A 13,461-nucleotide genomic window follows, 5' to 3' on the forward strand; every position below is an offset into this window, starting at 1 on the left:
CACATCTCGTGAGAGTAAGCACCAGGTTGCAAAACATTAATTCTAATGATCCACAACGTTTCAAAGACCTACTCCCAAAAAAAACCTTAAAATTTGGACAAATTTCGGTATTTTTCACCCAAAAACCACATGATTTAGGACCCAATTCCTGTTCTATTCAACTTAGAGTGCTGATTTAAAAAGCACCAGGAAGCAAAACTTTAACTCTAATGATCCACAACGTTTCAAAGACCTACTCCCAAAAAAAACCTTAAAATTTGGACAAATTTCGATTTTTTTCACTCAAAAACACATGATTTAGGACCCAATTCCTGTGCTATTCAACTTAGAGTGCTGATTTAAAAGCACCAGGAAGCAAAACATTAATTCTAATGATCCACAACGTTTCAAAGACCTACTCCTAAAAAAACCCAAAAATTTGGAGAAATTTCGGTTTTTTTACTGAAAAACCACATGATTTAGGACCCAATTCCTGTTCTATTCAACTTAGAGTGCTGATTTAAAAAGCACCGGGAAGCAAAACATTAAGTCTAATGATCCACAACGTTTCAAAGACCTACTCCCAAAAAAACCTTAAAATTTGGACAAATTTCGATTTTTTTCACTCAAAAACACATGATTTAGGACCCAATTCCTGTGCTATTCAACTTAGAGTGCTGATTTAAAAAAGCACCAGGAAGCAAAACATTAATTCTAATGATCCACAACGTTTCAAAGACCTACTCCTAAAAAAACCCAAAAATTTGGAGAAATTTCGGTTTTTTTACTGAAAAACCACATGACTTAGGACCCAATTCCTGTTCTATTCAACTTAGAGTGCTGATTTAAAAAGCACCAGGAAGCAAAACTTTAACTCTAATGATCCACAACGTTTCAAAGACCTACTCCCAAAAAAACCTTAAAATTTGGACAAATTTCGATTTTTTTCACTCAAAAACACATGATTTAGGACCCAATTCCTGTGCTATTCAACTTAGAGTGCTGATTTAAAAAGCACCAGGAAGCAAAACATTAATTCTAATGATCCACAACGTTTCAAAGACCTACTCCTAAAAAAACCCAAAAATTTGGAGAAATTTCGGTTTTTTTACTGAAAAACCACATGATTTAGGACCCAATTCCTGTTCTATTCAACTTAGAGTGCTGATTTAAAAAGCACCGGGAAGCAAAACATTAAGTCTAATGATCCACAACGTTTTCAAAGACCTACTCCCAAAAAAACCTTAAAATTTGGACAAATTTCGGTATTTTTTTACCCAAAAACCACATGATTTAGGACCCAATTCCTGTTCTATTCAACTTAGAGTGCTGATTTAAAAAGCACCAGGAAGCAAAACATTAATTCTAATGATCCACAATGTTTCAAAGACCTACTCCCAAAAAAACTTTAAAATTTGGACAAATTTCGGTTTTTTTCACTCAAAAACACATGATTTAGGACCCAATTCCTGTGCTATTCAACTTAGAGTGCTGATTTAAAAAGCACCAGGAAGCAAAACATTAAGTCTAATGATCCACAACGTTTCAAAGACCTACTCCTAAAAAAAACTTTAAAATTTGGACAAATTTCGGTTTTTTTTCACTCAAAACCACATGATTTAGGACCCAATTCCTGTTCTATTCAACTTAGAGTGCTGATTTAAAAAGCACCAGGAAGCAAAACATTAATTCTAATGATCCACAACGTTTCAAAGACCTACTCCTAAAAAAACCCAAAAATTTGGAGAAATTTCGGTTTTTTTTACTGAAAAACCACATGGTTTAGGACACAATTTCTGTTCTATTCAACTTAGAGTGTTGATTTAAAAAGCACCAGGTAGCAAAACATTATACACATCTCGTGAGAGTTTTCAAAGACCTACTCCTAAAAAAAACCTAAAAATTTGGAGAAATTTCGGTTTTTTTCACTCAAAAACACATGATTTAGGACCCAATTCCTGTGCTATTCAACTTAGAGTGCTGATTTAAAAAGCACCAGGAAGCAAAACATTAAGTCTAATCATCCACAACGTTTCAAAGACCTACTCCCAAAAAAACCTTAAAATTTGGACAAATTTCGGTATTTTTCACCCAAAAACCACATGATTTAGTACCCAATTCCTGTTCTATTTAACTTAGAGTGCTGATTTAAAAAGCACCAGGAAGCAAAACATTAATTCAAATGATCCACAACGTTTCAAAGACCTACTCCCAAAAAAACCTAAAAATTTGGACAAATTTCGGTTTTTTTCACTCAAAAACACATGATTTAGGACCCAATTCCTGTGCTATTCAACTTAGAGTGCTGATTTAAAAAGCACCAGGAAGCAAAACATTAAGTCTAATGATCCACAACGTTTCAAAGACCTACTCCTAAAAAAACTTTAAAATTTGGACAAATTTCGGTTTTTTTCACTCAAAACCACATGATTTAGGACCCAATTCCTGTTCTATTCAACTTAGAGTGCTGATTTAAAAAGCACCAGGAAGCAAAACATTAATTCTAATGATCCACAACGTTTCAAAGACCTACTCCTAAAAAAACCCAAAAATTTGGAGAAATTTCGGTTTTTTTTACTGAAAAACCACATGGTTTAGGACACAATTTCTGTTCTATTCAACTTAGAGTGTTGATTTAAAAAGCACCAGGTAGCAAAACATTATTTCTAATGATCCACAACGTTTCAAAGACCTACTCCTAAAAAAACCTAAAAAATTTGGAGAAATTTCGGTTTTTTTCACTCAAAAACACATGATTTAGGACCCAATTCCTGTGCTATTCAACTTAGATTGCTGATTTAAAAAGCACCGGGAAGCAAAACATTAAGTCTAATGATCCACAACGTTTCAAAGACCTACTCCCAAAAAAACCTTAAAATTTGGACAAATTTCGGTATTTTTCACCCAAAAACCACATGATTTAGTACCCAATTCCTGTTCTATTTAACTTAGAGTGCTGATTTAAAAAGCACCAGGAAGCAAAACATTAATTCAAATGATCCACAACGTTTCAAAGACCTACTCCCAAAAAAACCTAAAAATTTGGACAAATTTCGGTTTACACATCTCGTGAGAGTATGATTTAGGACCCAATTCCTGTGCTATTCAACTTAGAGTGCTGATTTAAAAAGCACCAGGAAGCAAAACATTAAGTCTAATCATCCACAACGTTTCAAAGACCTACTCCCAAAAAAACCTTAAAATTTGGACAAATTTCGGTATTTTTCACCCAAAAACCACATGATTTAGGACCCAATTCCTGTTCTATTTAACTTAGAGTGCTGATTTAAAAAGCACCAGGAAGCAAAACATTAATTCAAATGATCCACAACGTTTCAAAGACCTACTCCCAAAAAAACCTAAACATTTGGACAAATTTCGTTTTTTTTCACTCAAAAACACATGATTTAGGACCCAATTCCTGTGCTATTCAACTTAGAGTGCTGATTTAAAAAGCACCAGGAAGCAAAACATTAATTCTAATCATCCACAACGTTTCAAAGACCTACTCCCAAAAAAACCTTAAAATTTGGACAAATTTCGGTATTTTTCACCCAAAAACCACATGATTTAGGACCCAATTCCTGTTCTATTTAACTTAGAGTGCTGATTTAAAAAGCACCAGGAAGCAAAACATTAATTCAAATGATCCACAACGTTTCAAAGACCTACTCCCAAAAAAACCTTAAAATTTGGACAAATTTCGGTTTTTTTCACCCAAAAATCACATTATTTAGGACCCAATTCCTGTTCTATTTAACTTAGAGTGCTGATTTAAAAAGCACCAGGAAGCAAAACATTAATTCAAATGATCCACAACGTTTCAAAGACCTACTCCCAAAAAAACCTTAAAATTTGGACAAATTTCGGTATTTTTCACCCAAAAACCACATGATTTAGTACCCAATTCCTGTTCTATTTAACTTAGAGTGCTGATTTAAAAAGCACCAGGAAGCAAAACATTAATTCTAATGATCCACAACGTTTCAAAGACCTACTCCCAAAAAAACCTAAAAATTTGGACAAATTTCGGTATTTTTCACCCAAAAACCACATGATTTAGGACCCAATTCCTGTTCTATTCAACTTAGAGTGCTGATTTAAAAAGCACCAGGAAGCAAAACATTAATTCAAATGATCCACAACGTTTCAAAGACCTACTCCCAAAAAAACCTTAAAATTTGGACAAATTTCGGTTTTTTTCACCCAAAAACCACATGATTTAGGACCCAATTCCTGTGCTATTCAACTTAGAGTGCTGATTTAAAAAGCACCAGGAAGCAAAACATTAATTCTAATGATCCACAACGTTTCAAAGACCTACTCCCAAAAAAACCTAAAAATTTGGACAAATTTCGGTATTTTTCACCCAAAAACCACATGATTTAGGACCCAATTCCTGTTCTATTTAACTTAGAGTGCTGATTTAAAAAGCACCAGGAAGCAAAACATTAATTCTAATGATCCACAACGTTTCAAAGACCTACTCCCAAAAAAACCTAAAAATTTGGACAAATTTCGGTATTTTTCACCCAAAAACCACATGATTTAGGACCCAATTCCTGTTCTATTCAACTTAGAGTGCTGATTTAAAAAGCACCAGGAAGCAAAACATTAATTCAAATGATCCACAACGTTTCAAAGACCTACTCCCAAAAAAACCTAAAAATTTGGACAAATTTCGGTTTTTTTCACCCAAAAACCACATGATTTAGGACCCAATTCCTGTTCTATTTAACTTAGAGTGCTGATTTAAAAAGCACCAGGAAGCAAAACATTAATTCAAATGATCCACAACGTTTCAAAGACCTACTCCCAAAAAAACCTAAAAATTTGGACAAATTTCGGTTTTTTTCACCCAAAAACCACATGATTTAGGACCCAATTCCTGTTCTATTCAACTTAGAGTGCTGATTTAAAAAGCACCAGGAAGCAAAACATTAATTCAAATGATCCACAACGTTTCAAAGACCTACTCCCAAAAAAACCTAAAAATTTGGACAAATTTCGGTATTTTTCACCCAAAAACCACATGATTTAGGACCCAATTCCTGTTCTATTCAACTTAGAGTGCTGATTTAAAAAGCACCAGGAAGCAAAACATTAATTCAAATGATCCACAACGTTTCAAAGACCTACTCCCAAAAAAACCTAAAAATTTGGACAAATTTCGGTATTTTTCACCCAAAAACCACATGATTTAGGACCCAATTCCTGTTCTATTTAACTTAGAGTGCTGATTTAAAAAGCACCAGGAAGCAAAACATTAATTCAAATGATCCACAACGTTTCAAAGACCTACTCCCAAAAAAACCTAAAAATTTGGACAAATTTCGGTATTTTTCACCCAAAAACCACATGATTTAGGAACCAATTCCTGTTCTATTTAACTTAGAGTGCTGATTTAAAAAGCACCAGGAAGCAAAACATTAATTCAAATGATCCACAACGTTTCAAAGACCTACTCCCAAAAAAACCTTAAAATTTGGACAAATTTCGGTTTTTTTCACCCAAAAACCACATGATTTAGGACCCAATTCCTGTTCTATTTAACTTAGAGTGCTGATTTAAAAAGCACCAGGAAGCAAAACATTAATTCTAATGATCCACAACGTTTCAAAGACCTATTCCCAAAAAAACCTTAAAATTTGGACAAATTTCGGTTTTTTTCACCCAAAAACCACATGATTTAGGACCCAATTCCTGTTCTATTTAACTTAGAGTGCTGATTTAAAAAGCACCAGGAAGCAAAACATTAATTCTAATGATCCACAACGTTTCAAAGACCTACTCCCAAAAAAACCTAAAAATTTGGACAAATTTCGGTATTTTTCACCCAAAAACCACATGATTTAGGACCCAATTCCTGTGCTATTCAACTTAGAGTGCTGATTTAAAAAGCACCAGGTAGCAAAACATTATTTCTAATGATCCACAACGTTTCAAAGACCTACTCCCAAAAAAACCCAAAAATTTGGACAAATTTCGGTTTTTTTTCACCCAAAAACCACATGATTTAGGACCCAATTCCTGTTCTATTTAACTTAGAGTGCTGATTTAAAAAGCACCAGGAAGCAAAACATTAATTCAAATGATCCACAGCGTTTCAAAGACCTACTCCCAAAAAAACCTAAAAATTTGGACAAATTTCGGTTTTTTTCACCCAAAAACCACATGATTTAGGACCCAATTCCTGTTCTATTTAACTTAGAGTGCTGATTTAAAAAGCACCAGGAAGCAAAACATTAATTCAAATGATCCACAGCGTTTCAAAGACCTACTCCCAAAAAAACCTAAAAATTTGGACAAATTTCGGTTTTTTTCACCCAAAAACCACATGATTTAGGACCCAATTCCTGTTCTATTTAACTTAGAGTGCTGATTTAAAAAGCACCAGGAAGCAAAACATTAATTCAAATGATCCACAGCGTTTCAAAGACCTACTCCCAAAAAAAACCCAAAAATTTGGACAAATTTCGGTTTTTTTCACCCAAAAACCACATGATTTAGGACCCAATTCCTGTTCTATTTAACTTAGAGTGCTGATTTAAAAAGCACCAGGAAGCAAAACATTAATTCAAATGATCCACAGCGTTTCAAAGACCTACTCCCAAAAAAACCTAAAAATTTGGACAAATTTCGGTTTTTTTCACCCAAAAACCACATGATTTAGGACCCAATTCCTGTTCTATTTAACTTAGAGTGCTGATTTAAAAAGCACCAGGAAGCAAAACATTAATTCAAATGATCCACAGCGTTTCAAAGACCTACTCCCAAAAAAACCTAAAAATTTGGACAAATTTCGGTTTTTTTCACCCAAAAACCACATGATTTAGGACCCAATTCCTGTTCTATTTAACTTAGAGTGCTGATTTAAAAAGCACCAGGAAGCAAAACATTAATTCAAATGATCCACAACGTTTCAAAGACCTACTCCCAAAAAAACCTAAACATTTGGACAAATTTCGTTTTTTTTCACTCAAAAACACATGATTTAGGACCCAATTCCTGTGCTATTCAACTTAGAGTGCTGATTTAAAAAGCACCAGGAAGCAAAACATTAATTCTAATCATCCACAACGTTTCAAAGACCTACTCCCAAAAAAACCTTAAAATTTGGACAAATTTCGGTATTTTTCACCCAAAAACCACATGATTTAGGACCCAATTCCTGTTCTATTTAACTTAGAGTGCTGATTTAAAAAGCACCAGGAAGCAAAACATTAATTCAAATGATCCACAACGTTTCAAAGACCTACTCCCAAAAAAACCTTAAAATTTGGACAAATTTCGGTTTTTTTCACCCAAAAATCACATTATTTAGGACCCAATTCCTGTTCTATTTAACTTAGAGTGCTGATTTAAAAAGCACCAGGAAGCAAAACATTAATTCAAATGATCCACAACGTTTCAAAGACCTACTCCCAAAAAAACCTTAAAATTTGGACAAATTTCGGTATTTTTCACCCAAAAACCACATGATTTAGTACCCAATTCCTGTTCTATTTAACTTAGAGTGCTGATTTAAAAAGCACCAGGAAGCAAAACATTAATTCTAATGATCCACAACGTTTCAAAGACCTACTCCCAAAAAAACCTAAAAATTTGGACAAATTTCGGTATTTTTCACCCAAAAACCACATGATTTAGGACCCAATTCCTGTTCTATTCAACTTAGAGTGCTGATTTAAAAAGCACCAGGAAGCAAAACATTAATTCAAATGATCCACAACGTTTCAAAGACCTACTCCCAAAAAAACCTTAAAATTTGGACAAATTTCGGTATTTTTCACCCAAAAACCACATGATTTAGGACCCAATTCCTGTTCTATTCAACTTAGAGTGCTGATTTAAAAAGCACCAGGAAGCAAAACATTAATTCAAATGATCCACAACGTTTCAAAGACCTACTCCCAAAAAAACCTAAAAATTTGGACAAATTTCGGTTTTTTTCACTCAAAAACACATGATTTAGGACCCAATTCCTGTTCTATTCAACTTAGAGTGCTGATTTAAAAAGCACCAGGAAGCAAAACATTAATTCAAATGATCCACAACGTTTCAAAGACCTACTCCCAAAAAAACCTAAAAATTTGGACAAATTTCGGTATTTTTCACCCAAAAACCACATGATTTAGGACCCAATTCCTGTTCTATTCAACTTAGAGTGCTGATTTAAAAAGCACCAGGAAGCAAAACATTAATTCAAATGATCCACAACGTTTCAAAGACCTACTCCCAAAAAAACCTAAAAATTTGGACAAATTTCGGTTTTTTTCACCCAAAAACCACATGATTTAGGACCCAATTCCTGTTCTATTTAACTTAGAGTGCTGATTTAAAAAGCACCAGGAAGCAAAACATTAATTCAAATGATCCACAACGTTTCAAAGACCTACTCCCAAAAAAACCTAAAAATTTGGACAAATTTCGGTTTTTTTCACCCAAAAACCACATGATTTAGGACCCAATTCCTGTTCTATTCAACTTAGAGTGCTGATTTAAAAAGCACCAGGAAGCAAAACATTAATTCAAATGATCCACAACGTTTCAAAGACCTACTCCCAAAAAAACCTAAAAATTTGGACAAATTTCGGTATTTTTCACCCAAAAACCACATGATTTAGGACCCAATTCCTGTTCTATTCAACTTAGAGTGCTGATTTAAAAAGCACCAGGAAGCAAAACATTAATTCAAATGATCCACAACGTTTCAAAGACCTACTCCCAAAAAAACCTAAAAATTTGGACAAATTTCGGTATTTTTCACCCAAAAACCACATGATTTAGGACCCAATTCCTGTTCTATTTAACTTAGAGTGCTGATTTAAAAAGCACCAGGAAGCAAAACATTAATTCAAATGATCCACAACGTTTCAAAGACCTACTCCCAAAAAAACCTAAAAATTTGGACAAATTTCGGTATTTTTCACCCAAAAACCACATGATTTAGGAACCAATTCCTGTTCTATTTAACTTAGAGTGCTGATTTAAAAAGCACCAGGAAGCAAAACATTAATTCAAATGATCCACAACGTTTCAAAGACCTACTCCCAAAAAAACCTTAAAATTTGGACAAATTTCGGTTTTTTTCACCCAAAAACCACATGATTTAGGACCCAATTCCTGTTCTATTTAACTTAGAGTGCTGATTTAAAAAGCACCAGGAAGCAAAACATTAATTCTAATGATCCACAACGTTTCAAAGACCTATTCCCAAAAAAACCTTAAAATTTGGACAAATTTCGGTTTTTTTCACCCAAAAACCACATGATTTAGGACCCAATTCCTGTTCTATTTAACTTAGAGTGCTGATTTAAAAAGCACCAGGAAGCAAAACATTAATTCTAATGATCCACAACGTTTCAAAGACCTACTCCCAAAAAAACCTAAAAATTTGGACAAATTTCGGTATTTTTCACCCAAAAACCACATGATTTAGGACCCAATTCCTGTGCTATTCAACTTAGAGTGCTGATTTAAAAAGCACCAGGTAGCAAAACATTATTTCTAATGATCCACAACGTTTCAAAGACCTACTCCCAAAAAAACCTAAAAATTTGGACAAATTTCGGTTTTTTTCACCCAAAAACCACATGATTTAGGACCCAATTCCTGTTCTATTTAACTTAGAGTGCTGATTTAAAAAGCACCAGGAAGCAAAACATTAATTCAAATGATCCACAGCGTTTCAAAGACCTACTCCCAAAAAAACCTAAAAATTTGGACAAATTTCGGTTTTTTTCACCCAAAAACCACATGATTTAGGACCCAATTCCTGTTCTATTTAACTTAGAGTGCTGATTTAAAAAGCACCAGGAAGCAAAACATTAATTCAAATGATCCACAGCGTTTCAAAGACCTACTCCCAAAAAAACCTTAAAATTTGGACAAATTTCGATTTTTTTCACTCAAAAACACATGATTTAGGACCCAATTCCTGTGCTATTCAACTTAGAGTGCTGATTTAAAAAGCACCAGGAAGCAAAACATTAAGTCTAATGATCCACAACGTTTCAAAGACCTACTCCCAAAAAAACCTAAAAATTTGGACAAATTTCTGTATTTTTCACTCAAAAACCACATGATTCAGGACCCAATTCCTGTTCTATTTAACTTAGAGTGCTGATTTAAAAAGCACCAGGAAGCAAAACATTAATTCAAATGATCCACAACGTTTCAAAGACCTTCTCCCAAAAAAACCCAAAAATTTGGAGAAATTTCGGTTTTTTCACTCAAAAACCACATGATTTAGGACCCAATTCCTGTTCTATTCAACTTAGAGTGTTGATTTAAAAAGCACCAGGTAGCAAAACATTATTTCTAATGATCCACAACGTTTCAAAGACCTACTCCCAAAAAAACCTAAAAATTTGGACAAATTTCGGTTTTTTTCACTCAAAAACACATGATTTAGGACCCAATTTGCCCAAGGACCCAAAGTGCAGAGTGACGAATCGGAGCGAGGTACTCATCTTCAGCGCCGAGGTGACTACTTTGCGAACCCAGTTATCAAATTCAATTTCGCGTACACGTCACATCAGCCTCCTTACATCCAGCGTCCTACCTTCGCGTAATATTTCAGGTAGTACGACGGATGTTTGCGACGCTTTTCGGCGATTTTCCCCAGCAAGTAGTATTGGAGCCAGCGCTCGTCCGCCTCGGCGGTATCCTGGATCTCGTAGATCTTTATGGCGTGCTCCAGACTGTTTTCCGCGCTGCACAGGTAGCTCTCCTTTTCCGACTCCAGCAGCTCAAACCTAAAGAGAAAGCCACTCAAAATAACACGGTTCTGGACTAATATAAGACCGGACGTACTTCTCCATGAGTTACTTATTTTGTTGGGTGTTACCTGGGGCAGGTGAGTTATTTGAGAAATTCGATGAGCGCTGATTTAGGCGTTTGGGACCATGGGATTGGCCTGCGAGATCACCTGATCTTACACCACTTGATTTTTACTTTTAGGGGTAATTTGAAGCAAACGGTTTACAAGACACTGGTAAACAGTAAACAGGAACTACGTCAACGTCAACAAAAAATTCCGATTTTTACAGAAACTTGATTTTATTTCAGAAACTAGCGGTAAAAATCACTAATTTTGACCAACCCTTTATAATTTAGAACAAATTTTTATAGTCAAAAATAATGTACAATACTCCCGTAAATTACGCTCATAATTTCAATTGTCTGCGCGTTCCAGTGCCGTAGAAATAAAAATTTATTTGCAGCTATGTTTTGGTCAAAAAAAATAAAGAAAATAATTAATTTGTCGAAAAAAACAATAGATGCAGGAACACCTTATACAAAACCAATCATAAAGCGAGAGGGGATCAGAAAATAAAATAATATACAGGGTATTCCATTGTTGGTATAAGCGGCAACGCTAAAAATATTTTTAATCGTTAGATCACTAGCTAAAACCCATGATGCCAAATTTATTAAAAAAATTCTATTTTCCGTTCTTCGTAAAGGTCTAAAAAAGTCTATTATACCTCAAGTAAATTATTGTATTTAAAACTTAAATTAAATTAAAGATATCGTTAAAGATTTAAGTTCATATCTCTTCTTCTATTCACTATTTGAGCATATGAAATAGTATTTTCTAAAGTGATTTTCAACTATAAGTGACCCAACAAAAAGTAAGTAACTCATTATACGCATACGTCACAACAAAACAGATTTTTTTTACGTACTTTTCCATGCTAAAATTTTCGGACTCGAATTTGATCAGGCGGGAGCAGAACGAGTGCACCATGTACTCGAAGGAGCCGCACTCGATCCACAGGATCAAGTTCTCCGGATCGAGTTCGAGCGCTTTACGGAAACAGACTTGGGCGCACTTGGCGCGCTCGAAGAACTCCGACTCGCTCTGGATCTTCTCGCAAAAGTTGAGGGTCTGATCGAGCTGGGCGGCGTAGCTGAGCCCGAGGGAGGCCCACGAGTCCACCCGCATCGGGTTCACGCAGAGGTCCCGCTGGAAGAACTCCACGCAGCGGGCGAACTCTTTTTCTTTGAAGTAGTAGTCGCCTGCGCGGGAGAAGGAGGAACGGTGATGATAATAATAATAATAATAATTAATATTATTATAATAATAATAATAAGCATTTATTTCCATACTTCAGCCAAGGCAGTCGAGGCATCCGTACTTTCTTAATTATTTTTTTCTGTCATTTATATTAATTTTGCCTTTTGAAGTTTAAGCTTAAATAAATCAAGAACCGGTTAAGCTAGAAAAATGAAATTTATAACAAAACTAGCTTGGTATGTTGCCTGCCGATTTTGAAAGTTTCAGAACATTAGGCCTCATCAGTGCAAAGTTACTTAAGCCAAGACAGTCAAGGCATCCGTACTTTCTTAATTATTTTTTTCTGTAATTTATTAATTTTGCTTTTTGAAGTTCAAGATTAAATAAATCAAGAACTGGTTAAGCTAGAAAAATGAAATTTATAACAAAGCTAGCTCGGTATGTTGCCTACCGATCTTGAAAGTTTTGGAACATTAGGCCTCATCAGTGCAAAGTTATTCTAGCCAAGACAGTCAAGGCATCCGTACTTTCTTAATTATTTTTTTCTGTAATTTATTAATTTTGCTTTTTCAAGTTTAAGCTTAAATAAATCAAGAACTGGTTAAGCTAGAAAAATGAAATTTATAACAAAGCTAGCTTGGTATGTTGCCTACCGATCTTGAAAGTTTTGGAACATTAGGCCTCATCAGTGCAAAGTTACTTGAGCCAAGGCAGTCGAGGCATCCGTACTTTCTTAATTATTTTTTTCTGTAATTTATTAATTTTGCTTTTTGACGTTTTAGCTTAAATAAATCAAGAACCGGTTAAGCTAGAAAAATGAAATTTATAACAAAGATAGCGTGGTATGTTGCCTACTGATCTTGAAAGTTTCGGAACATTAGGCCTCATCAGTGCAAAGTTACTTGAGCCAAGGCAGTCGAGGCATCCGTACTTTCTTAATTATTTTTTTCTGTAATTTATTAATTTTGCTTTTTCAAGTTTAAGCTTAAATAAATCAAGAACTGGTTAAGCTAGAAAAATGAAATTTATAACAAAGCTAGCTTGGTATGTTGCCTACCGATCTTGAAAGTTTCGGAACATTAGGCCTCATCCGTGCAAAGTTATTCTAGCCAAGGCAGTCGAGGCACCTGTACTTTTTCAATGATTTTTTTCCAAATTTAATTTAACTTAATGACGAAGTTCAAGTCTGAATAAATCAAGAATTAATTAAGCTAGAAAAATGAAATTTATAACAAAGCTAGCTTGGTATGTTGCCTACCGATCTTGAAAGTTTCGGAGCATTAGGCCTCATCAGTGCAAAGTTACTTGAGCCAAAGCAGTCGAGGCATCTGTAATTTCAAATTATTTTTTTCTGCAATTTATTAATTTTGCTTTTTGAAATTTAAGCTTAAATAAATCAAGAACCGGTTAAGCTAGAAAAATGAAATTTATAACAAAACTAGCTTGGTATGTTGCCT

General features: G+C 34.6%; 1 protein-coding gene across 10 annotated transcripts in view; it reads right to left on the bottom strand.

Annotated features, from left to right (window-relative positions):
* LOC126747680 (calcineurin-binding protein cabin-1-like) overlaps nucleotides 1-13,461 on the bottom strand; it is a 67,606-nt gene that overhangs the window by 39,254 nt on the left and 14,891 nt on the right. The window contains exons 12-13 of one of the 10 annotated variants that reach the window (XM_050456461.1): nucleotides 11,673-12,006; nucleotides 10,547-10,739 (exon numbers count right to left, since the gene is read on the bottom strand). The exons of 8 other annotated variants lie outside the window; for them this stretch is intronic. In XM_050456461.1, coding sequence (XP_050312418.1) covers nucleotides 10,547-10,739; nucleotides 11,673-12,006 — 527 coding nt within the window. The remainder of the gene's footprint in view (nucleotides 1-10,546; nucleotides 10,740-11,672; nucleotides 12,007-13,461) is intronic. One more of the 10 variants, XM_050456459.1, reaches the window with a different exon arrangement.

The sequence above is a fragment of the Anthonomus grandis genome, chromosome 19 (genome assembly GCF_022605725.1).
Source record: "Anthonomus grandis grandis chromosome 19, icAntGran1.3, whole genome shotgun sequence".
Lineage (NCBI taxonomy): Eukaryota > Metazoa > Arthropoda > Insecta > Coleoptera > Curculionidae > Anthonomus > Anthonomus grandis.